This window comes from Magnolia sinica, chromosome 10 (assembly GCF_029962835.1).
Source record: "Magnolia sinica isolate HGM2019 chromosome 10, MsV1, whole genome shotgun sequence".
NCBI lineage: Eukaryota > Viridiplantae > Streptophyta > Magnoliopsida > Magnoliales > Magnoliaceae > Magnolia > Magnolia sinica.
This window is the reverse complement of record NC_080582.1, coordinates 48609420-48636424: the sequence shown is the minus strand read 5'-3', so window position 1 is coordinate 48636424 and position 27005 is coordinate 48609420. Positions and strand designations below refer to the sequence as shown.

The following is a 27005-nucleotide window of genomic DNA, read 5'->3' as shown; positions in this document are numbered from 1 at the left end:
GTGCTCATGATTTCTCTGGGGGTGCTGACGATGCACCCCATCATGGCCCTCCCATTGGGCGGGAAGAACAGGATCACGAATGTGTGTGGGTGGTAATGGATACACCCCATCGTGTTTATTGCCAGGCCCACGGGCCTGGTCTGCACCCAAACCATCCCTAAGCGTATCAGGGCCCACAACTTGGGATTGATCGACAACTCTAGTGTTGGGGGTCGCCTGGGCTCCACTTACAGTGGCGGTTGGAATACCAGCCTCTAGACGCACAACTCTCTCCTCTAGATGCGTGAACCTACCATCATGATGCGCAAACTGCTGCGTGATATTATCCCTCAAGGTTCGAAACTGTTGATCCATTTTCTTAGTTAGGCCCTCCATAGCCTTGGTAAATTGATCGGAGTCCATGGCATAATAGAGACCAAACCCACGACCAGTGCGCGTGGGCATACACCAGGAATGACGAGTGAATGGTCCTAGATCTATGTGCGAGAAAGGGTAAAAACAATGATACCAATGCAATACAACTACCCTATATGGCCTAAATCTATATGGGGACTCAACAAAACCTAGGAAAAAAGGACTGACTAAGCTCAACAAAATATGCCCCCTACACAGAGCGGTCATGGTTTCTGTAGAAAATTTGACTACAAAGATGGATTGACAATAAACTGATCTACGCTAAAACTGAGCTCTAATACCGAATTTGATGCAGGGACATATGATGACCTAATCCTAGATGCATGTATAATCAGGTTAAAGAATGTTTAAATAAATACACCAATTAACAAACCGTTTCAAGTCAAAGGGATTAGGTAAACTTCAAAACAAAGATGAGGTTATTTCGTCAAGATCATGCCCCTTAGCATAAAATCGCGTAAACAGTAAAAAGAGAGGACATAGGGATATGAGAATATCCCAGATCTAGCATAAGTCAGTCCACAGTCAAGTTTGTATCTGATTCTACTGACTAACCATCCCTCTTTTTCATTCAAACTAGAAAGGGGATATCCAGAGAGGAACGAAAGGGGTGAAGAATGAAGGGTTGGAGATGAAGAAAATACAGGTCCTTTTGTCGTCAAAAGAAAAGGAGGAGGATGATTCTTACATTTTCCTGCACCTTGAAGATCTAGAAAGAAGGAAACCTGAAATTGGGGTGGAATCCTCAACACCCAAGGGCCAATCCCGAAACCCTCATCTCTTGAATAAAGAAGAAGAAAAGAGACGAATTTCTATTCATTCAATAATAATGAAAATAGGGTTTCTCACAATGTATATATAAGCTATGGAAAAGGTTAAAGTGCACTAAAGCCCCAGAAAACAAGAAAAATAACAAAAAAAAAAAGAAGATGAAAAGTAAAGAACGTGCAATAAAACCCCTGAAATAAAGAAAAGAACAAAAATGCCCAAAACTAAAACACCCGTGTGGTAGGGTGTGAAATCCGACGCATGGATATATGGTCAGGGTGCGGTCATGCTGCTCTTGTACTCGTAACACGTCAGAAAATGGGTCCGATGGACCCAACATCCATCCACATCAACTCTTCCACTCCAGTACTCTGTCGGCGACGCCTCCTCCTCTGGTACGCTCTAAATGGTGCACCACCGATGTCCGCATTAATAACCCATATACAAAATATTCTAACAACCCATATATACAATATTCTCACAACAAGGGCTAACATAATCAAACCTAAGAAAGAAAGAAATTCTTCTCTAACAGGCCTTTTGCTAATGAGGCTAAGGGAATATAGCATGAATAGACTGAATAGTCCCTTTGTGTGTCTTTTCACTTCCGTCCATTTGCCATCATCATCTGTCATCCCTTCAGTCAAAACGTTTAAATCATTGGAACTGCCAATGGTCCTCTCTTTTGGATTCGGCAAGAGACCCTTGATTCTTGCCCTGCCACTCTCCTTGTTCCAAAGTCCTGGAATTCAAAAACCCAATCCAGCACCACTGATGGGCACTCCAGTAGTCTTACGCACTAAGGTCTGCTTCAAGTTCAACCACAAAGTTTTCTTCCATCTACTCAATGACAAGTCCAGAGGAAGTCCTTTGAAGGTTCTGTGGTTCAACGCCCATAGGAATAGGTCATTCTTAATTCTTTCTGCCGCACCTTGGACAGGCAGCTCCTCTTCTCTGAAGATACACCTATTTCTCTTGAGACACAACTCCCAACACACAGCTAACATTACCGTTGGATCTGAATGAGCAATTCCCTCAACTGTCCAGCACCTCATACAACTTCTCACCCATCAACCATTCAACAACAAACATGCACATGTAGCAGTAACCAGTAAGTGATTGGTCAACTCCTTGCTTTTGCACATTTCCCACCTGTTGGGAATATTCAATCCTCTTCTCTTGAGAATGTCAACAAATATCTTCCCCTTCATTGTAGTTCACATGCAAACCAAAACCCTTGGGGCGCTATTGAAGATCAAAACACAAGAGGAAAAGAAGATTTTTATTTTTTATTTTTTTATTTTGCAAAATCTGGATGGACTTAGTTGTAAAGTCCCTCAAGCTTGTCCACCTCCAAACTTTCCAATCATTTGCACTGCCCCCAATTGGTGCTTGTTGAAGAGAGCCCATCAATTCTTCAAACTTTGAGATTTCTTCTCCTAAGTTTCTTCTAAATTGAATATCTCACACTAGCTGCCATCCTAACTCCACTAAACAGTCTTTCACACACGTCTTTGCTCACAGCCACCTATAAAGATCCAGATATCTTTTTGCAATGCTTGCTCCCCCATGAGATGCCGGTAATGGCTTCAAAACATGGTCGAAAGGAAGATGGCATGCCATTGCCTTCGTCTGCAATTCCGGATCTTGATGATGGTTGACGGTACTCACAAATTGCAGGTAAGGGCCCACAGAAGCTGAGATGAACAGATTACGAAGATCCTAATTGGACTTAAAATAATTTGGATTTCGAAGTCCAAATCCCTAATTAGGAAATTCGAAAGGTTCCTGATGTGGGAATGGAAATCCCTAATGTTCTGAGTTGGGATTCGAAAAATCCCCAATTAGGTTTCGAAGTGCAAAATCCCAATCTGCCTGATTTGGGAATACGAATAGATGCCAAATCTCCAACTATCCTGATTTGGGGATTGGAATCCAAAATCCCTAATTAGGATTGATACAGGAATCGAATCCTGTAAATCTGAATTTGGGATTCAAATCCCTAATTATAGAATTTGGATTCGAATAAAATCCCCTAATAGCTGATATGGGTTTCAAATTTGAAAAAACCCTAATTTTCTGATATGGGTTTCGAATTTGAAAACCCTAATTATCTGATATGGAATTTGAATCTGGAATAGCTGAATCCGATCATCCATACCTATGCACAGTGGCTCTGATACCAACTGTTATTCTAGCTTAATGCGGAAATCCCTGAGATCTAGCTGTGCATAGGACATAGAGATCGAATGGTTTAGATGGCTTACCTATCCGAGACGCCATAGTTGAAGAAACAGAATGCCAGAATCAACTAGGATCTTCCTCTCCTTACACCCCGATTAGAAGAATAGATGGGAATTGTATTTCTACGATGGTGTAGGATCGGGGACCTAGCCTCCTTATATGGATGATGTGGTGAAGAGAGTTTGAAACCCATCAAAACTCTCTTCCCACAGCTCCACACATTAGATTCCTAGTGTTATACAAACAGCTACCTGCGTATCGCGGCTATAGCATTCCAACCCCTTACGCATATTAATCTGAAATCACAACGCAGTGGGGTCCACTGGTTTACCTGATTTCATCATCCAGCCTTTAGGACTATCCAGAGTCCCAGACTGTTGATCGATGAGGCCCACCTCATAGAGATCTTACATGGACGGTTTAAAGACATTTGTAAGGGGTTCCATTCAACCCACATGTGTAATACAAAACCAATCTTGGATCTAAGTTATGTTTAATGATTAAAACCATTTAAATAATGAAGCTCGTCATGGAAAAAAGGGATCACCCCAAAAAATTCTTAGATTGGACTATTTTAAGCCTTTGATCATTTCACTCCCTTCCCTGACCTAGGCCATGTGGCTAGGGCTAGGGCCGAGGCTTAGGAGACTAGGGCCTGGCCCATTGCCACACCTACAATAGAGAAAAGAAAGGGGAATAAGGGATTAATGCCTGTCTTAAACCATGTGAGCTTGAAAACAAATCTGCTAGAGTTCCATTAATAAAAATTGAAAAGGAGGCGAAAGATAAGCATGCCTTGATCCAGCTACGTCACTTCACCCTGACTCCCATACAGTGCATCACGTGTGAATATTGCCAATCCACATGGTCATACGTTTTCTCCATGTTGGTTTTAAACACCTCTCTTCCCAATTCAATCATTTCCTTGACTGTCTACATTCACTTGCCGAATTCAGTCCAATATCTGTCTTTCTAAGATGAAGGTGCCTTGAAATGGTGATATAATCCATGGCATCAGCACCTTAATCCACCCTGCTAATACCTTATGATTTTCTACACTCTTCCACCTATTCTAATTGGTCTAAAATCTGAAAGCTACTCTGCTCCCCCCTTAGGCACCACAAATATAAAAGATGCTCCCACATTCATGGTGGTACAAATGGTGCATATTCTGAAACTAAAATTTTAAGTTCAATATCTTAAGCAGTTGAAATTTACTTTGATTGGAATTTCATACAGTTTGATTTCTTCACATTATTTGAGGCATTTGGATAAAACTACATCATGTCTTTTCTCCTTCATTAAGTAATTTTTTGGTCATTTTGAGATGCAGACGTGCCTATGCATACCTTCCTGGTTGCATTAGTTAGTGTGCTCATGTTTTGAGCATGCCTCTGTATATGCATTGGTTAGTCTGCTCATGCTTTTAGCACGTGTCTGTATATGCATTAGTTTTAGCACCTGCCGATTAATTCTTTGAGGTCTATAACAAAAGCTGTTTATGATGTACCAGCTTGATGATGGTTTGGAATTCTCTTTCACGGATAAAAGGCGTTTCGCTAAAGTCCGCTTGCTTGAAGATGTATCACTCATTAGTCATCACTCAGTTTGCTGCACTTTTTCCAAATTCCATTTTTTGTGGTCCTTAATGACATTGTTTCTTTCTCGCTGCCTTGTACTTATAGCTTTGTTTATGCAGCCAGAATCTGTGCCCCCAATATCTGAGCTAGGTCCAGATGCACTAACAGAGCCTATGCAGGTTGATGAATTCGTGGAATCCATGAGCAAAAAGAAGATTGCAATTAAGGCTTTATTACTTGACCAGGTTGAAATATTCTGCATATTTCCCACTGTTCTCATGGCAGTTCATATTTTGTACCAAGTATTGCACATTATTATTATTATTATTATTTTAAAAAAAATAAAATTTGGATGGGAACAATGGGTGATCACGAAGGCCCATCGCCTAGGTCATCAGCCTTCAGTACACTTTGGAGGAGCATTGGCTTGGCATCTCATGAAGGAGAGCGCCCATCCTAATTGTTGGTAGAGGAAGAAGTGTATGCGTGGCACTTATTCTCATTAAAATTTAAAAACAAAATTATTTAAGAAGGTGCTTAGTTCCTATATTTGAAGAGGCAGCACCTTGAGCTCTAAGTTGGTCTTTCTTTTAAGAGGATGAAATTCTTGCATGGGTTGTTTAGATTTAGAGGATTACATTTGGTCAAGTGGGTAGGATCATTTTTGGCAGTCAAGAGCCTCTTTATTTGAGATGGGACAAACTATTGAGAGGAATCATCACCTACAACCTGTTGGTGGTGACCTGCAACCTCTCTCTCATGGCAATGTGTTAATTAGTATAGGACATATGAGTTGTGCAAAAGGTGGGCCCAACCAGTGTGTAAGCCAACTAATGAGGGTGGAGCCGAGCTTAGAAGCTTGGGTGATACGGATACAACTTTACTTAGTAAGTGGATTTGGAAATTTGGAACAGAGGCAGGTAAGATGTGCAGAGAAATGGTTTCTAGTAAGTACGGGGTGCAGGAAAATGGGTGGTTTTTGAAGTCTTCCTCTTTATATAGAGCTTCGAGCATTTGGAAATCAATTGTGGCGTCTTCTCATTTGGTTCGTAGTGGGATTTCCTTTGCGCTTGGTAGTGGGCAGCAGATCTTCTTCTGGATGGATATTCGGTGTGGTGATCGTGCTTTTCAGGATCTCTTCCTTCAAGTGGCTTGCCTTGCCATTGATAGGTCTATTTTAGTGGCAAACCGCTTCTCGTTACCTAGGTATTCGGTGGTGTGGAATCCCCCTTGCCGCAGGAACATGTTGGATAGTGAGATTGTGGAAGTCTTCGGGTTATTGGATCTTTTGAAGGATGTGCACCCTTCGGTTCAAGAGGAAGACTCGATTATTTGGTCTAGGCACAAATCCAGGAAGTTCTCTGCGCGGTTGCTTCTCAGCTTGATTTCTGCTTGATTTATGCTCCCTGCACTCTCCTGACCTTCTCATTCGTTTCATGGTTGGTTTTATGGAGCTCCCCCTTGAATGGCATTGTTTACATGGTTGGTGGGCCGGAAGAGGGTGCTAGCAATTGATAACCTTTAGAGGAGATCCCTGGTCCTTCCTAATGTATGCTTGATATGTGTGGGAAATGAGGAGTCGATTGACCATTTGTTCATCCATTGCCCTTTTGTGTCTAAAGTTTGAGAGTTATTCCTTTGTCTCTTTCATAATCATTGGGTGATGTCGAAGTTGGTGGAAGATTTGTTGTGGGCTTGGCATGGGGGAGTGATGCAGGACCAATTCATGAACTCAAATAATGTAAGAGATCAATCAGCAAAATTGAATTAATTAATGAAAACCACAAATTTTGCTAACAACATCACAAATATCAAGATTTTAAGAGGAAAACATGCATAGTTTAAGCCCAAGTTGCCAAGCATCGTCTTACAAGGTCATTAAACATGAAATGCTAGGATCCAATGGATGTAGAAACATCCAAATATCATAGAGTTAGGTCTAATACTACCTAGGGTTTACTAGATTTGGGTGTGGCTGAAGCTAAGGTTAGGAAAGTTTGGAGAAAATGGTGAGATTAAGGCTAAATTGGAGAATTGGATGAAGGGATTAAAGGATTTAGGTATTATGAGATGGGAGTTAGGGTTTTGGATATAGGAAAATTAGGGATTTGAGGTTAATTGAAGGATTTGAAGATCTAGGGTTTGAGAATTTGCGAAAAATTAGTAGATTTGGGATTTTAAGGTTAGGGTTAGGGTTTTGGACAAGGGATGATGGGGGTTTGGAAGGGTGAAAGATGTAAGGGGGAATAGATATGTGGACGTACAGACCAGCTCGTGGGCTCGCACGTGTGCCCGTACGGTCACACGTGTGGGGCTTGGTTGGCTAGGGTTTGGTCCGTAACCGTGGGGTTTTTATGGAAAGGATAAGGAAGAAGAAAGGAAGGTGTTGGAAGGGTTTTAGATGGTTTGAGATGAAGAATAAAGGAGATTTCAACAAAATATCTCGAACGAAGATTCAAAGGTGGATAACTGGAAGATGCGCACTTCCATGATTCACATCACATGAAGAAGAAGAAACGAAGACTTTTTGTTTTTTGATAGAGAGAAATCCACCATTAGGGAGCTTCACATGACACCCCCCCCGAAAAAAGAAGAAGAGATTTGAATAGAATTTCTCGAACGAAGAATGAAGATTCAAAAGTGGATAATTGGAAGCCTCACACTCTCGTGATTGAAGATAGGCATCTCACCAATCTTTGTTCTAAATCGCATGGAACAAGTCTTCACATCGCATGAAGAAGAAACAAAGAATTATATATATATATATATATATATATATATATTCTATAATGAATAAAATGGTCCACGATCAACGGCCTGATCATGTAATCCATACGATCCAACGGTTCGATCATCGCGTCCCTCAAATCTAATGGTCCAAATCACTCCCTAAAGCAACCCATGTGCATCTTCCTAGTGTGGGGTTTTCCAAATGCTCGTACATGCACTATGTGGTCTTCAACACGGATACTCGCCTAGCCACATGGAGACTAGGGCTCGCTTCCTCATCAACTTTCCTTGGCTGAGAAGAGTTCGCCTTTGGCGGACTAAAACTCGTATAAGGCTCAAGGATGTCGACATCTAAAGTCTGCAGCTCTTTATCCACTTGCTAGCTGAAACTGGCATGTTCTTCCACTTGACGAGGAATTTCTGAAATCCCCTATGGCGAGTGGAGACCGCTTGCGCATCTAGTATATCTTCAACTTGTTCACTTCGAGCAGGAGGGTAAAGGTGGCAAAGGCTTGGATGATGGGTCAAATAAAGGCTATAGGTTATGGATTGGCCATGGGGGGGGGGGGGGGCACGGGGTAGCAGGACCCTTTTATCGTACTAGATTTTCCACATTAAAAGTAGAGCTAATTCCCATTGTAGGTGGAAGGTCTACTACAAACACATTTGGACCCAGTTTCTGCAGTATTTTATATGGTCTTGCACTACGCGCTTGCAATTTTTTAACATCCCCATGTGGAAACCGTTCAGGCCTCATATGAACCACGACATAATCTCCTACCTGGAATTCCTGATATCTGCGATGAGAATCAGTAAATGCTTTATATTTTCATTACTTAAGTTAATTCCCTTCCTGATCTCACTATTCAACTCATGTATGTTACGTGCAAACTCATGTGCTGACTCAGATAGCCTATAGGACCAAAACATATGTATGAGATCTATAGGTTTCCTAGGTTTGTAGCCATGCACAACCTCAAATGAACTTAAAATTTTAGTTTTAGAATATGCACCATTTGTACCACCTTGAATTATGTATTCTATATCCATCTATTTTACAAGATCCTTTTAGGACATGAACCTAAAAATGAAGTGGATCCAATTCTCAAGTGGACTTTATCATAGGAAACGATGGTGATTGACCATAAATGGGCCACAAAAGTTTTGGATCAAGTTGATATTTCCTTTTTCCCTTTATCCATGTTCACGTGACCTTAGCATCTGGTTAGATGACAAATAAACATTATGGAAAGATTAAGGTGAGCCCTAGGAAGTTTTTAATGGTATGGCATTCAATCACCGTTGTTATATGGTCCACGTGATTTGGATCTTCATTTTTGGGCTTGTGCCATAAAACGTTTTGGCAAAATGAATGGACAATGTGGATATAGAATACGTAGATCATGGTGGGCCCCATAGTCAGGGCCTCACCTGCCATAAATATCCCACTCTATTTAAATTTTTAGTTTTTTTACAACTGTATTTTTTGGTTCTTAAAGTGGTGGTGAACCACTTTTATTACATGATATGAAACTCACACTCTAAAAGTAACTTAAAAGTTAAACTATTAGTTTTATTTCCATTCAAAATAGTGGTGACATATGCTTTTAAATGGTGGAAAAAGTATACTTTAGAAAAAGTTAAAAAGGTAAAGTACAACAAATAGCTTCGACCCCTCTTTCAAAACCCTAAAACTCACGCCTATTCCCTCAGCAGCAGCTGTCGCAATGTGGGTAGCTCCGTTGGATTCTCCTTCCATAGGTATGGTTCTATTCAATTACCTGTTCTATCTAATCTAATATCTCTCGCTTTTTTTTTTCTTTTTTTTTTTTGAATTTAAGGCTATATACAGAGATATAATCGTCGAATTGTCGATATTTTCGTTGTCATCAACGTTATCGATGATATATCGCCAATATATCACCGATATTTGGAAGAGAAACGATTATCGGCGATGATATCGATTTTTCGCCGACAATACGAACACTGGTCGCAGTTGGAGTTGGGTTCGATATAGAAGATGGCCCCGACGTCGAGGAAAATGACTGTAATCGCTGATGCCAGATCTGTTGTGGTGGCTGGATTTAATGGTAGATGGGTGTCGGATGCAAGCAGGTGATGCAGACACTGGCTATGAAGGTTGGTGGTGAGGTAGTTCTCGGAAGAAGAACAACTTATTACCGCCAGTTAAGGCTCAGATCCTTCTGTCTAAGCCATGGTGGTGTCGCCCTATTCAGAGGCATGGAGAAGAAGAGAGGGATCTGGTTGTGATGCCCGGATCTGGTACGTGGGCGTGAAGAACAAGTTGTCGGTTTCAGTGGTGCCGCGGCGGTGGAGAAGGTGGTGGTGATGCTGCGCCAGCAGAACTCACGTCTCCCTGGGAACAACTCGCTCTGATACCTAGTTATAAGACAAGATTTGGGAAAAGAGATTGTGTATATTAATGAGCCACACAACCCATATATTTATGGTAAAAATACAATTAGAAACAATATAGAAAAAGGAAGGTACAGATGTGTTGGATGGATGAGCTCATATCACGAGTCCGACGAGTTCGGCGTCGGACTCATTCCTTCAACATTGTTATAAGACAAGATTTGGGAAAAGAGATTGTGTATATTAATGAGCTATACACAACCCATATATTTATACTAGAATATTAAATGCTTGGAGGAAAAATACAATTAGAAACAATGCAAAAAAAGGAAGATACAGATGAGCTGAATGGATGGGCTCGTATCATGAGTCCGACGGGTTCGGCGTCGGACTTCCTTCAACACCCCTCGTCAAGCTGGGTCTGAAGATATTCGAAAGGCCAAGCTTGGAAATGATTGAGTCATGCTGGTCACGTGAAAGAGGTTTAGTGAAAACATCTGCCAGTTGGTCCCTAGTGCGAACATGTGGAGTTACAATTTCATGGGACCTCTCGAATAAAATGGCAATCCACCTCAATATGCTTTGTGCGCTCATGGAAGACCGGATTGCTAGAAATGTGAATGGCAACCTGATTATCACACATCATCTGTGTAGGTGTAGATGGAGAGAAGCCAAGCTCAATCAGGAATTTCTTTAGCCAAAGTAACTCACAAGTGGTATGGGCCATAACCCTGTATTATGCCTCAACACTGGATTGAGCAACAACCGGCTTCTTCTTACTTTTCCAAGTAATCAAATTTCCCCCCACAAACGAGCAGTAACCAGTTGTAGATTTCTGGTCATCTTTGGCACCGGCCTAGTCTGCATCAGAAAAAGCGGAAATAGGCAAGTGTCCATGTTTGGAATAGAGAAGGCCCTTAGCAGGAGAGCCTTTGATATAACAGAGAACACGATAGGCAGCATCCAAATGGGCAGCCCATGGTGAGTGCATAAACTAATTGAGCACACTCACAGCATGAGAGATATCGGGTCTTGTAATAGTCAGGTAAATAAGTCGGCCAATGAGTCGCTTATAAGGACCAGGATCAGAGAGAGGCTCACCATGAAAAGAGGTGAGCTGATGGTTGACTTCAAGAGGAGTGGCAACAGATTTACAGCCCAACATGCCTGTCTCATTGAGTAAGTCCAGTGCATATTTCCTTTGACGTAAGGAAATACCATAGCGAGAACGAGCAATCTCAATGCCATGAAGATAATGCAAGGAGCCCAAATCTTTTACCTCAAAGGTGCTAGCAATATGTGATTTAATGCCGGATATAGTAGTTGAATCATTGCCCACAACAATGATATCATCAATGTAGACCAAGACCACTATGATCCCATTGGTGGTGTGCTTCCAAAAAACGGAATGATCGAAGTTGCACTGGTGAAAGTGGGCAGCCTGCATGGCATGAGTGAATTTGTCAAATCACGCCCGTGGTGACTGCTTGAGGCCATAGATGGACTTGCGAAGGCGACAAACTTTATGTTCCTCCCTCTTACGAAGAAACCCAGGAGGTAAGGACATATACACTTCTTCATGAAGGTCACCATGTAAAAAAGCATTCTTGACATTAAGTTGATGCAGTGGCCAACCCAAATTTGCAGCCATAGATAAGAGAACCCGAATAGAATTCATTTTTGCAACCAGGGCAAAAGTCTCTTTGTAGTCGATGCCATAAGTCTATGAAGCCTTTTGCAAGAAGGCGTGCTTTGTACCGATCAATGGTACCATTAGGTTTATGCTTGACAGTGGAAACCCACTTACAACCTACAACATGTTTTCCGGCTGGTAAATCAACAAGCTCCCAAGTTTGATTTTTTTTATAAGGCATTCATCTCCTCAAGCATCGCATGCTTCTAGTGAGGGTGTGCTAAGGCCACTTCCACTCATGTAGGAAAAGAGACAGAATCAACATTAGCAATAAAAGCTCTATAGGATGGAGATAATGACTGATAAGAAACGAAATGCTGAATAGGATGAAATGTGTAAGGATTAATACCTTTCCCCGGAGAAGTAGAAAGATTCGAGTCAGGAGTAGACCTTGCAGCGCCTGATGATGGTGGGGGCAGTTACATGTTGGCTCGTCCTTTTCTGTGTTGCGAGATAGATGAGGCTTGAGTGCAAACATAGTCCTGTAAATGGAGAGGTCAAGGGTTGGGGCGAGTGGACCGGCGTGGTGGCGGTGGTTGAGGTGGAAGTGGAGGCAGGTGAAGTGATGGCGGAGAGAATGGCGCAGATGAGGAAGGTACTACCAGAGATGGAGGAGATGATGTAGGGGATAAGAGAGGAGAGGAAGTCTTCGGAGAAAAGAAACTGAGAGGCTAAAAAAATGTCGCATCTAGAGTGACATAGCAATGACCAGTATGAGGATCCATAAATTTATAACCTTTTTGAGTAGGTGAATACCCAAAAAACATGTTAGAGATGGATCTATTTGATAACTTTGTTTGGGAGGGAGAGAAGTCATGCACATAAGCAGTGCAGCCGAAAACGTGAAGAGGAATATCAGTGACATGGTGAACTTTCTTAAACAAGGAAATCGGTCCCTCCCCAAATGACCATCTACCCCTGTTGCATGAAGTTCTCAAACTAGGAAATGATGGAGGGAAGTATGGGAAATGCAGAGTTTGTCACCTTAAATAGGAACTCACCGATGATGACAAACCCGCGACTGACGCTTGACTAATCATCTTGTAATGACGCGTATAACTCACCAAAGTCTGGGCATGTAAGATACTCCTCTCAGCTGCTCAAACCCAGTCACTTCCACACTCATACTTTGGAGCAGTGCCACACGACGACTAAGGGCATTAGTAGGTTTGTTCTTGAACCCAACCTTATGTTTAAGAACGAAAGAATGTTCTTGAAGAAATTGGACCCATTCAGCATGCTTAAGGTTTAGTTTCTTCTGGGAATCGAGGTAACGTAAGGCCTTATGGTCAGAAAACAAGGCATTATTGCGATAACAAATAATGACGCCAATGGCGTAATGATTGAATGACCGCATAGAACTCTTTATCATAGGTAAAATACCGTTGCTTCGCCTCATTTAACTTCTTGCTAAAATAAGTAACATGGTGCCCTTCTTGGCTAAGCACTCCACCTACACCTACCCTAGATGTATCACACGCAACTTCAAAGACTTTAGAAAAGTCTGGAAGGCACATGACGGGAGCTTCGCTCATTTTGCTCTTAATCTTTTTAAATGCTCTAGAGGCAGCTTTAGTCCATACAAACACCCATTTCTTTATGCGATTGGTGATGGGAGCCATGATGGAACTAAAACCTCAATGAACCACCTATAAAAAGTTGCCGAGCCGTGAAAGCTTTGCACCTCATGAATATTGCGTGGTTTAAGCCACTCAACTATGGCCCTGACCTTCTTGGGGTCTGCTCTCATGCCCTCTCAGATGATACTATGAACCCTAAGAAAACTCTTTGACATGAATGTGCACTTCTTAAGGTTGGCATAAAGCTTTTCAGTTATGAGGACCCCACAAACTTGCCTTAGATGGTGGAGATGTTGTTCCTTTGATGTGCTATAGATAAGAATGTCATCGAAATACACCATAAGGAACTTACCCATAAAGGGTCTCAACACCTGGGTCACCACTCTCATAAATGTGCTCGGAGCATTAGTCAAACCAAAGGGCATAACTAGCCACTCGTATAGCCCATCTTTCATCTAAAAGGTTGTTTTCCATTTGTCTCCTAGGCGTATACGTATTTGGTGATACCTGCTCTTGAGGTCAATCTTCGAAAAGATGGTGGCACTCAGCATTATGTCTAACATATCATCAAGACACGGTATGTGAAACCGGTACTTGATTGTGATCTTATTGATGGCTCTACTGTCCACATACATGTGCCACGTGCCGTCTTGCCTGGGCATGAGAAGCGCTAGCACAACACATAGACTCAAACTCTCTTGAATGAAAGAGCTCATCTACCTGCTTCTTCAATTCTGCATGCTTTGTAGGGTTCATTCGATAATGGGGAATGTTTGGTAGAGTTGCCCCAGAGATAATATCAATGACATGTTGGATGTCCCTCACGGGTGGAAGTTTATCTAGTAAGTCCTCTGGGAATACATCGTGAAACTCATGCAAAATCGAAATCACCTCAGGGGGTCCCTCTACACCAACCTCGGGTGTAACGTCTCTAGCCACCAAGGCGTACACCATCGAATCCACCTTGGCCTCTCTCTTGAACTCCTTGGCATTGATAACATAGAGAGATTTAGTTTGGGATTTCCTTGTATCCCTTGGGCTACTCGACTTCCCCTCAGCTTTCTTCTCTGCATTGCTTTTTGGCGGGAGAGGAACTAGAGTGATCTTCTTGCCCTGATGCATAAATGAACACACATTTGAGTGGCCATATATCGTCACATCGCGGTCAAATAACTAAGGCTGCCCCAAAATGACGTGTCCAACATCCATGGGCAAAACGTCACACTACAACAAATTTGAATAAGATCCAAAATGAACATGCATAAGACATCGCTAGGTAACGGGCATGGAAAATGCGTCAATCCATGAAACTCTGAAGGGCTGAGGGTGCGGTTTGGGTTTCAAACCCAAATGGGATAAGGTGCTAGTGGAGACCACATTTGTACAACTATCACTATCGACGATCAACTTGCAGCAATTCTTCTCCCCACATTTTGCATGTGTAAAAAATTGTAGTCCGATGCCAGTTATTAGTGTCCTTAGCATTGGTCAAGGCGCATCTGACTACTGCAAGTGGCAAGGTGTTCTAAAACAGTAACGGTGGCTGTAATGGCCACCACTGTTACCGTTATGATACGGGCCGTAACGACCATTTTTAATTTTTTGAAAAAATTGTTATGAGGCCATTATGGCCCCTTTTTTTGTAACGGCCGTTTCTACCCTGTAACGCGTAACGGTTGTGACCATTGCCGTTACGTAACCGATTTTGAATACCTTGGCAAGTGGCGTGGTTTCTTCTACCCATACTTCCTCGTTACTAGCACCAGTGATATTGGGTTGATAGACTTCTTCATAATGACCCTGTTCGTCTTCCTCTTCCTCACCTTCGCCAATCATTAGGGCCTTGTTCCTCTCTTTCGATGGATACTGATGCGCAAAGTGACCAAATTTATGGCAATTGAAGTATCGCATTGACTCACATCCCCTAGAGTTAGTACTTGCCATCCCTTTTCCTTTAACATCTCTAGGGTTGGATTGGGAACCAACTTGGGGCTTGGATCGATTTCTCATGTTAGACTTGGTCCCTTGAGGATAAGTCTTAACACTTGAATCTTGAGAGTCAAAACGCCTCTCAACTAGTGCTTTGAGATAGTATTTGATGTCTTGCACCACTTGGTTCATGTGCTCCAAGGTGCCAATGTCATGAGAATAGAGTTCTCATTGGATCTCGAATCAGAGGTTCATCCTGAATCTGGATAGTGTAATCATTGGGTCCTCAACATCAGATCACATCACATCATGTATCCCTTGAACTTGGCGATGTAATCTGACACAATCATGGATCCCTGACACAAGCCCTGCCATTGGTCTTGGAGCCTCTGGTAGTAAGAGAGGGAGGTACTTTTCTTTAAGGACTTCTTTCATCTCAATCTAATGCGTAACTAGGGGTTCTCCATTCTCAATTTTACGCTCCATGTTGGTCAAAAAAAGTTTGGCCTAGCTCACAGCTTCATCTTGGCAAATCTCACTCGACGGGCATCAAACATATCATACCACTCAAAATAGTGGTCCATGTCTTCCACCCAATCAAGGAATGCTTTGGGGTCCAAGCAACCCTCAAAATTGGGAGCCTCAACTTTCACACCCTTCATGACTTGTGCGTCCGGGTCATGACGGTCATGATGTTCCTCACATTGTGGTTGCACTTGTGCTCGACCACGACCACGCCCTCGCCTATCAACTTGATCTCCAGCTTGAGATTGAACATCTTCTCTAGTGTCGGGGTTCGCCTGAAGGGAAGCCTCAGGCTGATTGATGCATGCATTGGTCATGATAGATTGAGTGGCGGTGGTTCTATTGTGCGCTTCAATGGCTGTCAGACGGTGGTTGATAGTTTTAAGGGCCTCGACAAACTCTTTTAGATTCATAGTGGGATGTAGACCAAAACCACGTCTAGAAAGAGTAGGCATACACAAGGGAACTCAAAAGGGGAACCTAGATCCTAGGGTAATGTTATGATAAAGATTAAAAAAACCCTATAGATCAAACTAGACACACTAGAAACACTAATCTGAAAATTCAGTAAGCCATCAACCTCAAATACTACGCTGAAAATTCAATAGGACAACAATTTGAGAGTATCAAGCTGAAAATTCAGCAAGAGTGTAATATGAAAATTACAAACTGAAAATTCAGCAAGGTGACAACCTGAGATTACAACATTGAAAATTCAGCAATGGTAATGTGGAGAACGCAAGCTGAAAATTCAGCAATGAGACATTTCAAACTAGGAACAAAATTCAGCAAGATGAACCTAGATTATATATGTAATGTATGCTCCAACAACCCTAGATGTGACTCTAACCAATGTTCGAAATATTGGTATTGTGTTACGTATCGCACCCTTGGGATACAAATACGTATCGATTATCGCACATGATATATCATTTGTATCGAGTAATTTATCGCACTTTTTGGAAAACATGGGGAAACATTGGGGAAATGGTTGAATTTTTCAATGAAACTTCAAGGATTGTTAAAAAAGACTATAATACACACTTTTAAATCATAACATTTCAAAAAAGAAGTGCACATAATAGGTTTCCTTTGTATAGGGTCCTAAGCAACTATATTCAAATTAAATGCATAACATTTAGAGTATATGTAATGATCATTTCATCAAACACTTCCAAATATTTCGAAATTAGTCTCAATTGACAGCTGTTTGAAGGGAAATTTCGAATTTTTTTTAAAATATTTTTAATTAAAGATGATATTTATTTTTCAAAAATTGACAAGGACTCAACAAATCAGTACATCAGCCCTCATGCATGCTTGATTTCATGTTTGGAGTGCAACATTGCAAGCAATTTTGGAAAAATTAGGAAAATTTTGAATTTTCCCCAAATTTTCCCAAATTGGACCGCCTACACTCAAATTTCGGAATTAGAGCGTATGTGATGATCATTTCATCGAATACTCTTAAATACTTCGAAATTAGTCTCAATTGACAACTAGTTGAAGGAAAAAATAAAAATAAATAAATAAATAAACATGAAGAACATGAAGAACCAATGGATATCAAAATCAAAGCTCCAACTCGATGATTTTTCATGCAAAACATGAAGAACCAATGGATTTGTAACCTTTCGACACTGATTTAACATTATTTTAATTAAGAAAAAAAGGATCAGAAATTGAAAATGCTCACCGGATTGAACATGTGAGATATATTGGCACTACTTATGTGTTATGTATCGTAGGGGTGGGAACAAGATTTATCATGGGATATATCGGCCGATATCGTCAATATTTAAAACATAGACTCTAACCTAAGTGCACCACAAAAATCCTATGCTAAACCTCTCTGATACGAAATTTGATGCAGGACCAATGCATGAAATCAAATAATGTGAGAGATCAATCAACAAAATTAAATTAATTAATGAAAACCATAGATTTTGCTAACATCATCACAAATATCAAGATTCTAAGAGGAAAACATGCATAGTTTAAGCCTAAGTTGCCAAGTATCATCCTACAAGAACATGATTTCACCGACACATCAGTGTAGAATAGGATTGTCTCAAGAACTCCGCCATTAGGGAGCTTCAAACCCCCCCCCCCCCCATATAGTCTCAAGAACTTTAGAAAATTATAAAATAGCCATGTTTTATGTCTTTTAACCAAAATAACCTTAGTCTAAGAAAAATACATATAAAACCACTCATAAAATGTCCAAAGTATAAATCAAACATAAAACTAGATCCTAAAACATTTATGTCCTATGATGAAAAAGTGGTCCACAATCAATGGGACTGATCATGTAATCCATGCGATCCAACGGTCCGATCGTCGCGTCCCTCAAATCCAATTGTCCAAATCACTCCCTAAAGCAACCCATGTGCATCTTTCCAGTGTGCGGTCTTCCAGATGCTCGTACATACACTATGGGGTCTTCAACATGGATACTCGCCTAGCCACAGGGAGATTGGGGCCCGCCTCCTCCTCTGGTACTTGCACAAAGGTGTACGTGATGTGATGTCCTCATCAGGGAGGAATTGGGAAAGCAGGTAAAGCATAGTGGGGCTGATTATTATGAGCATTTTTTGGGGTATTTGGGGTGCTCAGAACAGACGTTGCTTTCAAAATGAGTGTGTGGGTGTCAATGAGGTTATTTTGAGAATTAAGGGTCTCATTTCGGATTGGGCTGCTTTTGTTTAGGTCGCTTCGGTAGCTCTCTTCTTTCTAGCATGTGCTTGTGTTTTTTTGGGTGTATTCTTTTCTCACCTCGTGCAAGTGGTTTAATAAAATTTTGTTGCCTTTCGAAAGAAGAAGAAGAAGAAGCTATCAATACATTATATATACTATTTATAACCCATATGGGTTTTGCTAAGATCCTTGATGCTTTTAATGGCACATGGGGTAACTCATCATCAATATGAACCATTCATTCATTCATACAACTAGGATCACACCAATCAGATGATCCTAAGCGCCTAATCAATATCATGGAAAACAGACAACCAAGATTGAGCAGAGAAACAAAATAACTCCAATCATCATCTTGAAAGACCTAGTGGATAGATCCCAATTTGTGTTGCTTATGATTCCAAAGTTGGTTTGATGAGTCCAACCATGTGATCTATGGCTCGCAAACAACGGATGGTTGTAACAAATTGGCCCCATTTGAAGGGTTAGGATCATACAATCGGCGTGATTTTTGCACCATGGCTTGCTCTTATTGGTAGCATTGAATGAACTTTCCTGATTGATGATTGGGCGTCCCCCGTGTCATTCAAAAAGTTTGGGGATGTTGCTAACTTATGGGGATGTTCGGCAAAACCCTGTGTATAATAATGCTATATTGACCCCAATTAGTTGGGATAAGGCTTAGATGATGATATAAATATGATGCTATAAGCATTATTCAATGTTCGAAATATTGGTGATATTATCAATAATATTGTTCATATTATCAGTATCACCAGGTCAGCGATATCGAAACTGCTGGAAGTATAAAAGTTTCCAAATATTACCGGTATTTTCGATAATGTTGGCAATACTTGTTGATGTTATTGATATATGCGATTCTTTGAGAGGAATCCCTTACAAAATTCCCCTGCCTGAACTATCAATAATATACCCACTACCACCGATATGACGGTACCAAAGAAACATCAGTAAATAGGTGAAAATTGACATAAATTTGGAAAATTTTCCAAAAACCAAAAAATCTCCAATTTTTGGGATTTTCTTTAGAATTTTGTTCCTTGGGTAATTCCGATCACACTTTTAGATTTTATTAAATAAAAGTTTGGACTTTGGGAGAAATGTTGACTCGAGCTGAAGATGGTTAGGCCCCTATAAAAATCTAAGAGTGTGATCGGAATTACCCAAGGAACAAAATGTTGACTCTTAGATTTTATTAAATAAAAGTTTGGACTTCGGGAGAAATGTTGACTCGAGCTGAAGATGGTTAGGCCCCTATAAAAATCCATAGAAACATTTTTCTTTTCAAATGTTAGCATGGATTGCAATGGAAATCCATGTCTATGCATCGACATGGATTTGTGCGGAAAACTTAACATTTAAATGAAAGCGGGGGAAATTGGAAACATCTAAAATCTTCAATTTTTAAATTGGAATTTGTGTTCTTCACTGTTAATTGATGTGGAAATTTTATATATTAATGAGTGTTGGCCAATCTATTGATTGGGTACAAATTTACATATGTATTTTATAGACTGATTTTTTCGACAGCACATGGTTAGGCCCCTATAAAATAGAACTTATTATGTATAGTTGTTTTTTTACAATATTTTGATTCCTACGTGGGTCTTTTAATGTCTCATGAAGTTTTACTGAAAAATTCTTCATTTTCCCCAATGTTTGATATTTTTCTGAGTATCGGTGATACCGCTGCATGTTTTTGCATCCCTGGTCATCAATACATGTAACCATATTGATACTATGAACATGGAGCATTAATTACCATTACTATAGTAGCCCTCATAGCATTAATTTTAGAAATGAAGTTGTCTTAATGGGGTGAGGAGAGGCATCGGATTTTGCCAATTAGGGAGGCTGAATTAATTACAATTAAATTAATGGAGTGGCTTTTTCATGAGGAGACGCAAGGGAAATTGCCAATTAGGGAGGCTGGATTAATTATAATTAATGCGCTAGCATTTGTTAAGCCACGCACATGCTTTGTATGGCCCAATGGGTACCCGATCGGAACCTGAGTTCCATCGGATCTGGATCTGGGATCTCAACTGTGGTACCCTGACCTGGGACCCGACCTAATAGGACTCAAAAATTGGTCTGTCTGGTATGGGTATACCTGGACCCGCCCCGAACCCGACCTGTTGATAGCCCTTATGTCAATGAGTTGGGCCAGGGTCAGCCAGAGCCTTACCTGAAAATACAAGGCCCAAGCTCATGCCTGAACCAGAAGTGTTCCAAAACTTTCAGGCTTGAGTCGGACCCAATTAAAAAAGTTTGTCAAGCTCAAGAGCCTGGCCTAGCTTGACCCAACCTGATGGACCATTGAGCTCTACCTGAACCCAGCCTGATTAGCAATTGGGCCTGAACTTATAGAACCGATATGACCTGATGGGCCTAAGCCAAAGACCTTGACCCATGAAGGGCCAGGCCCAAAGATCCATCCGGCTGGCCCAACCCATAAAGGGCCTTAGTGATGAACTGGTTCAATGTTCATGTATGGCCTGTGGGGATGAGCGGACTGGCCTATTTCTGGGCCAGGTGACGGTAGGAAGTATATAATTGGGAATTATATCTTTCTATTTGTCTTTTTATTCTTTTCTAATTAAATGGTGACCTTTAGACAACATTCATGGTGCAGAGTTACCTTGCGGGTATTGGCAATTGGATTGCAGATGAAGTGCTTTATCAAGTCAGTATATACTATGTTTTCATTCAAATAATGTAGCTTTCCATTTTATTTACATATCATTTTTATATATGGGGTTTGGTTCCCTATACAAAGTCAGTTGGAATTTCAATAGTAATTTTTGCAGTTGTTTTACATTTCTCCTAATTTGATGTTCCTGAAAATTGGTAGCAGTGAACTTTTAGCCTATGACTTAGATGCTAATACTGATTCAAACGTAGGCACAGGAATGGGGATACAACTCTTCATTTCTCAAAAGTACAGGAATTCGTATTTATTTTAGTAAATTACAAGAATCAGTTCACACATTCTATTAAGAAGGTAGTTTTTTAATCTTTCTAGCTTGTTGCATTTAACAAAATGTTAATATTTTCGACTTTTATATTAAACATATGATCTAATATGTATACATATGTTAGAAGTTAGAACAAGAACTAGAAATCAGTTAAAACATATTCTACTAGCATCCAGTACAAACATATTCTACTACCATCCGGTACTCGAATTGGTATCTTGCTGTATCTGAGATGGTACTTTGACCATGTGCAAGCATCCGGGTGTTGTAGCTTTTAAACCAGTGGTCCTAGGAATATGCTGCTGCATTTAGTTACTCTGCAAATTTATTATGAGTTTGAGATTTCTAAATGTGTTCAGCTTGTGAAGGTTGTGTGGAGTGTCATATTATCGTATTTGCTGCAATTGATGGTGTCACTGTTATTATTACATTATTTCTCTTCTTGCAATACAACATCTTTTTATAGGAGAAGTTGTAGAAGCTAGTATATTGTCACTATAAGATGAAGTTGAAAGAGAGACAGCTATGGGTAGAGGCATAGGCAGTCTATAGATCATGACCTGTTGGACCTGATGTTGATAGGCGCAGAAGCACATCTTGGTGGCGATGCGGATGACCAACTTTATGAGTGGGTGAAGTCAGCTGACTTGGATGTTGTTGAGGGAGGCCTTGCTCTAGTGATATGCAGAGTAATGTCTTTGGGTATTAACATCGACCAGGTCATGAATAAGTAGAGGACTCAGGCCAACTCTTTTGACACAGTGATGAGTAGCCCAGCATGTCCTGATGAGGTTCACAAAGTGTAAGGCCCGTAACCCTGTGAAGCCGACTGTATGCTTCGTTTTCAGTGCCAGCACATCCTAGATGGACCAAATCGGCGAGCTTCGATTGTAACCCTATTTTGGCACCGCAATGACCTGGAACTTGTACCTTGGCGACCGCGCAGGCGCTGTGATTCCAACGCCACGTGGCACGCCCCATTGCGACACCTAGATTAGAAGTTGTAGTTTTGGCACAATCTGATGTGGACTGCACAACGCACACGTGACGTGGGCCCCACTTGCACAAATCTTGCAGTAGTCCAATCAATCCGTCAATCAAACAATCAATCCATCAATCAACCCATCAATCATACCCCTCTTTCTCTCTTCATTAGTCAAACAAGCCCATGCCTCCCATCACTCACCCATACCTTTACCCATGCTAAGCTACTCCCCTCTTTCTTTCCCACTCCCCATTCTACCCCTCCATCTTTTCCTATTTTTCTCTTTATCCAAAAAGTTCTACCACAAAGCCCCCAAACCCCTCTCATTTCCACAATTTTCCTAGCAAGTGAGAGTGAAAAGAAAAGAGATTAGAGAGAGAAAAGAGTAGGGAAAATTAGAGGGAGATTGGAGAGGAAAGATAAGAAATTAGAGAGATTTGAAAGAGTGTTTAAGAGAGATAAGAGAGAGAGCTTGAAGGGAAGTTTGAGAATTGAGAAGTCTAGGAGGAGCTAGGGCAATCCGAGCCGTCCGATCGCTAATCCAATCCAATCCAACCTTTCAACGTCATTGTAAGTGCAAGGGAGGACAAACTCTCCCTTTTTTCCTTTCTTTCTTTCATTTCCATGGGCCCACAAGGGTGGGACCTACCTTGTTTGTGTTAGATGTGTATGGAGAGCCCCATAGTAGCGGGGGGCCCATCCAATGGCTTGATCACCCCCCTTCTTTCCTTTTTCTTTCTCTTTCTTTAAATGTTATGGATTGTTAAGAGGCCAACAAGTGGGCTGCGCTGTGAGGCGAAGTGGGGCATCTTGTGTGGCCTGCTGTGATATTTATTCGTCATTCAACTTGTTTAGAAGATCATATAGATCTAGAAGAAGGAAAGTGCAAATATCATCTTGTTCCAAAGTTTTTCGGGCCCACTGATGGCCAAATAGATGGATGGAGTGGATTGTCCACACGTGGGCCCCACTTGAATGTAGAAAAAAGAAGATTAAAAACAAAAAAAATGGGAAGCTTGCTGGACAGCGGGACATACAACGTTCGTTGCTGCCCAGCATTAGAAAAGGCGAAGCCCCTTTTGGGCGTTTTAGAGGTGCCCCACTCATGGGCCCCACTATGATGTATATGTCTCATCCACACCATCCATCCTTTTTGCTAGATCATTTTAGGCCACGGGCCCAAATCTGATCCATATCCAGATCGCAAGTGGGCCACACCATAGCAAACAGTGGGGATAGTGATGTCCACCATCGAAACTTTCCTATGGCCCACCATGATGTTTATTTGCCGTCTAACCCCGGCAATGGTCACTCGTGACCTCTCCTTGGCTGTGTGTGGCTAGGATGAGGGGAAAACACGAGTATCAACTGGGGCCACACGTTAGGATGCCACCTTCAACGACGTGTAGGCGCACCTTGGCCAGCAGGGGCTCACCACATGGGGCCCACCTTGATGGTTTTGATAAATCCATACCCTTCATCTGTTTTTCTAGCTCATTTCAAGGATGGGGCCCAAAAACGAGCTTGATCCAAATCGCAGGTGGGCCACACCATATAAAACCATGGTGGCAATGACACCCATTATTGAAAATTTTTTAAGGCCCATCGTGATGTGTGTATGCAGTGGAACTTGCCAAAGTGAGGGCTCTTTGGTTCCACGGTGAGCTGGCCAACCCGATGGATGGTTTGGATCTTGCAAGTGGACCCCACATAGATGGGAAATAAAAAAATCTACAAAAGAAAAAAAGAAAAAAAAACGTGCAGACGCTGGACAGACAACGGACGCTGTTGCCCAGTGTCCGTGAGAGGGCGGAAGCCCTTCGGCATGAACAAGGACCCCACTCGTGGGACCCACCATGATGTATGGGTTTAATCCACACCGTCCATTTGTTTCACCAAATCATTTTAGGTCGTGGTCCCAAGTTTCAGTCAGATACAAAGCTTAGTTGGACCACACCACAAGGGGCAGCAGGGGCGGTAGCCCTCTTCAGCGTCAGTGACGTTGCCTCCTTGCGATTGGAGGTGACCCAAATCGCGGGGCCTACCTTGATGTATTTGTTTCATTCGCACCGTCCATCTATTTCGCCAGGTCATTTTAGGGCAAGGTCCCAAAAATGAGGGAGATGCAGATCTCAAGTGGACGACTCCACTAGAAATAGCGGGGATAGTGACGTCCGCCATTGGGCCTTCCCAGGGGTGCTGCCCCTTTCTAAAGCCAGCAGGTGGCCCAACTCATGGGACCCACCATGATGTGTGTATGATCCACACTGTCCAACCTTTTCGCCAGATCATGTTAGGCCTGATCTTATCACAAATGGGCTGCACCTAAAGGTAATAGTGGTGATTTGAGTGCCAACCATTTAAAATTTCCTAGAGCCTACTGTGATGATTACTTTCCATCCAACCTGATGTAGAGGGCCCCACCTTGTTGGGCTGACCCCCCTGCTAGCATGGCGGGGCCGTGGGACCCACCAATTTGTGGGGCATGCTAAGAAACAGTGGTGGTTGCACACCAACCATTGAAGCCTTCCTAGAGCCGCCATCATGTATTTTATCCGTACCATACATCTGTTTGATGTATCATTTTAATATACGGACCAATTCAAGTCTTAAGTGGGCCACGCCACGTAGGCCCTTGCATTGCTAGAGGGGGCACACTAATCGGGTCCCACTCTACATTTCAGGCCATTCAAGGCTGAACATCACATGATATGTTTGATAACATGCTAAGGTAATTAGCCTGATAGGTTGACACCGATAATGTGCTTAGTATAATGGATATCATGCCCATTCATATACCCATACGCATCACCTGTATGCCTGTTATGAATGACGATTGATCATAGCATATGCCTTTTCGGCTTGAGTTAGTTAGGAGACCCATACGAGATAGGGTCGCCTTGCATGATCGCGCGGTGCACGCAGGATTGATGCATGACTTGGATAGTGCGATCATGCATTATGCACTATGTATGACACGTTGCATCTACTCCCTAGCGACACTAGGGATGTAATACGCAGTCTTGTTGTGGCTGGCGGATGATTTTATGGACACCGGAAACTATTGAGGTTACAGGGTGTCACAGGCGTTCCTGGGTGAAAGTCCCTAAACCCTGTGGTACTAGTAGGATGCTCCAACATTTAGACCGAGTGGATTCATGAGCGCATGAGGATTGCATACCAGTAGGCTGCTTCTCTCACTGTGTCGGGGTCGGTTGGAAGGAGGTTTGACCTTACCTGCCCTGGTGCAGAGGGCTATATGCTAGGTTGAGTCTGACGAGCTCATGAAATGGGTTCGCTATTGATGTGCTGGTGGTTTCTGTGTACTATTGACGAGGTGGATAGTGAGGTCTTTTGCACTCTCTTGGACTTGCGCACGATGGGCGGCAGCCAATGCCGGAAGTGTACTGGACCTCGATAATGATCCAAATGTGAAGTATTCTGATATGTGGACTAGTGGAGGATTGGCATGTTGCATTGCATCCTTAGCACATGACATTGGGCCATGTAGGCCTTTGCATCTCATAGTCTGGGTATGGCCGATGGCATTTATGGACTTGGTAATTTAGCCCTCCATCATTTTCGCTTACTCTAATATCTGTATGCTTGTCACATGCATTGCGTGCACATGTGCATGCACTCTCTAAGCTTTGTAGTAAGCTTACGCACGTTGTTTACGTTCAGGTTATACTAGATCGCAACAGCATTGAGGCAGGAGCATGTGCCTGAATCTTTTGGACTTTTGTTATATCATGTATTTCCCTTCCAACATTGTACTCTAATGGATACTATAGTGGAAATGTGATGATATTTTTGGTTTTGGTACGCTTATGGTTATGCTCATGTACAAAAAAAAAAAAGAAAAAGAAAACACCCTGAAAATTCTCCTTGTGGGAACCCAAGATCAGAACCTAGGGTATGAGAGCTAGGAGCTGAGAATGGGATACCATGGAGGCTGTCATCGTCAGATTCAGAGCTCGGGAATTCTGTGAGCCCGTCCACCGAGTTTGGGGCATGACACAAAGTATCTTCATAGCATACCCTACGACGTCGGGTCATATTGAGCGATGATGATGATGAGATTTTATTCCCATCCGGCGATGGCTGTAGGGGTGGTGACATCAATGGCAGTGGAGAAGGTGGTGGTGAAGGCAGGGATGGAGGCCATGATAGCTATAAATAGTCAAAATCTTTCATGCTTGGTAATAGTTAATCTCTTTCCATGTATAGGAAATTATAGATAGATGTAATATTTAGTATCTTCCTTATATATGATGCAATTTTGTCAAATCACATAAGCCATCAACCTGGGTTGATCACTTATGTCATCGCATAATCTCATAAGCGATCAATCAGGCTGATGGCTTTTTTTTCTTTTTTTTTTTGAAAATTTAAAAAAATAAAAAATGGTAAAAAGAGGAAAAAATTAAGAAAAACTATGTAAAATTACTACAAGTGATTGGATTGGGTTTATTTACCTATTTC

The 27005-nt window shown here is 41.8% G+C and overlaps 1 protein-coding gene across 8 annotated transcripts in view; it reads left to right on the top strand.

Annotated features, from left to right (window-relative positions):
• LOC131258369 (formamidopyrimidine-DNA glycosylase) overlaps positions 1 to 27005 on the top strand; it is an 85334-nt gene that overhangs the window by 35808 nt on the left and 22521 nt on the right. For 3 of the 8 annotated variants that reach the window (XM_058259651.1, XM_058259645.1, XM_058259644.1), the window contains exons 4-6: positions 4940 to 5008; positions 5126 to 5251; positions 21193 to 21243. In XM_058259651.1, the coding sequence (XP_058115634.1) occupies positions 4940 to 5008; positions 5126 to 5251; positions 21193 to 21243 (246 nt within the window). The remainder of the gene's footprint in view (positions 1 to 4939; positions 5009 to 5125; positions 5252 to 21192; positions 21244 to 27005) is intronic. The other 5 variants (XM_058259647.1, XM_058259646.1, XM_058259648.1 and 2 more) reach the window with 4 other exon arrangements.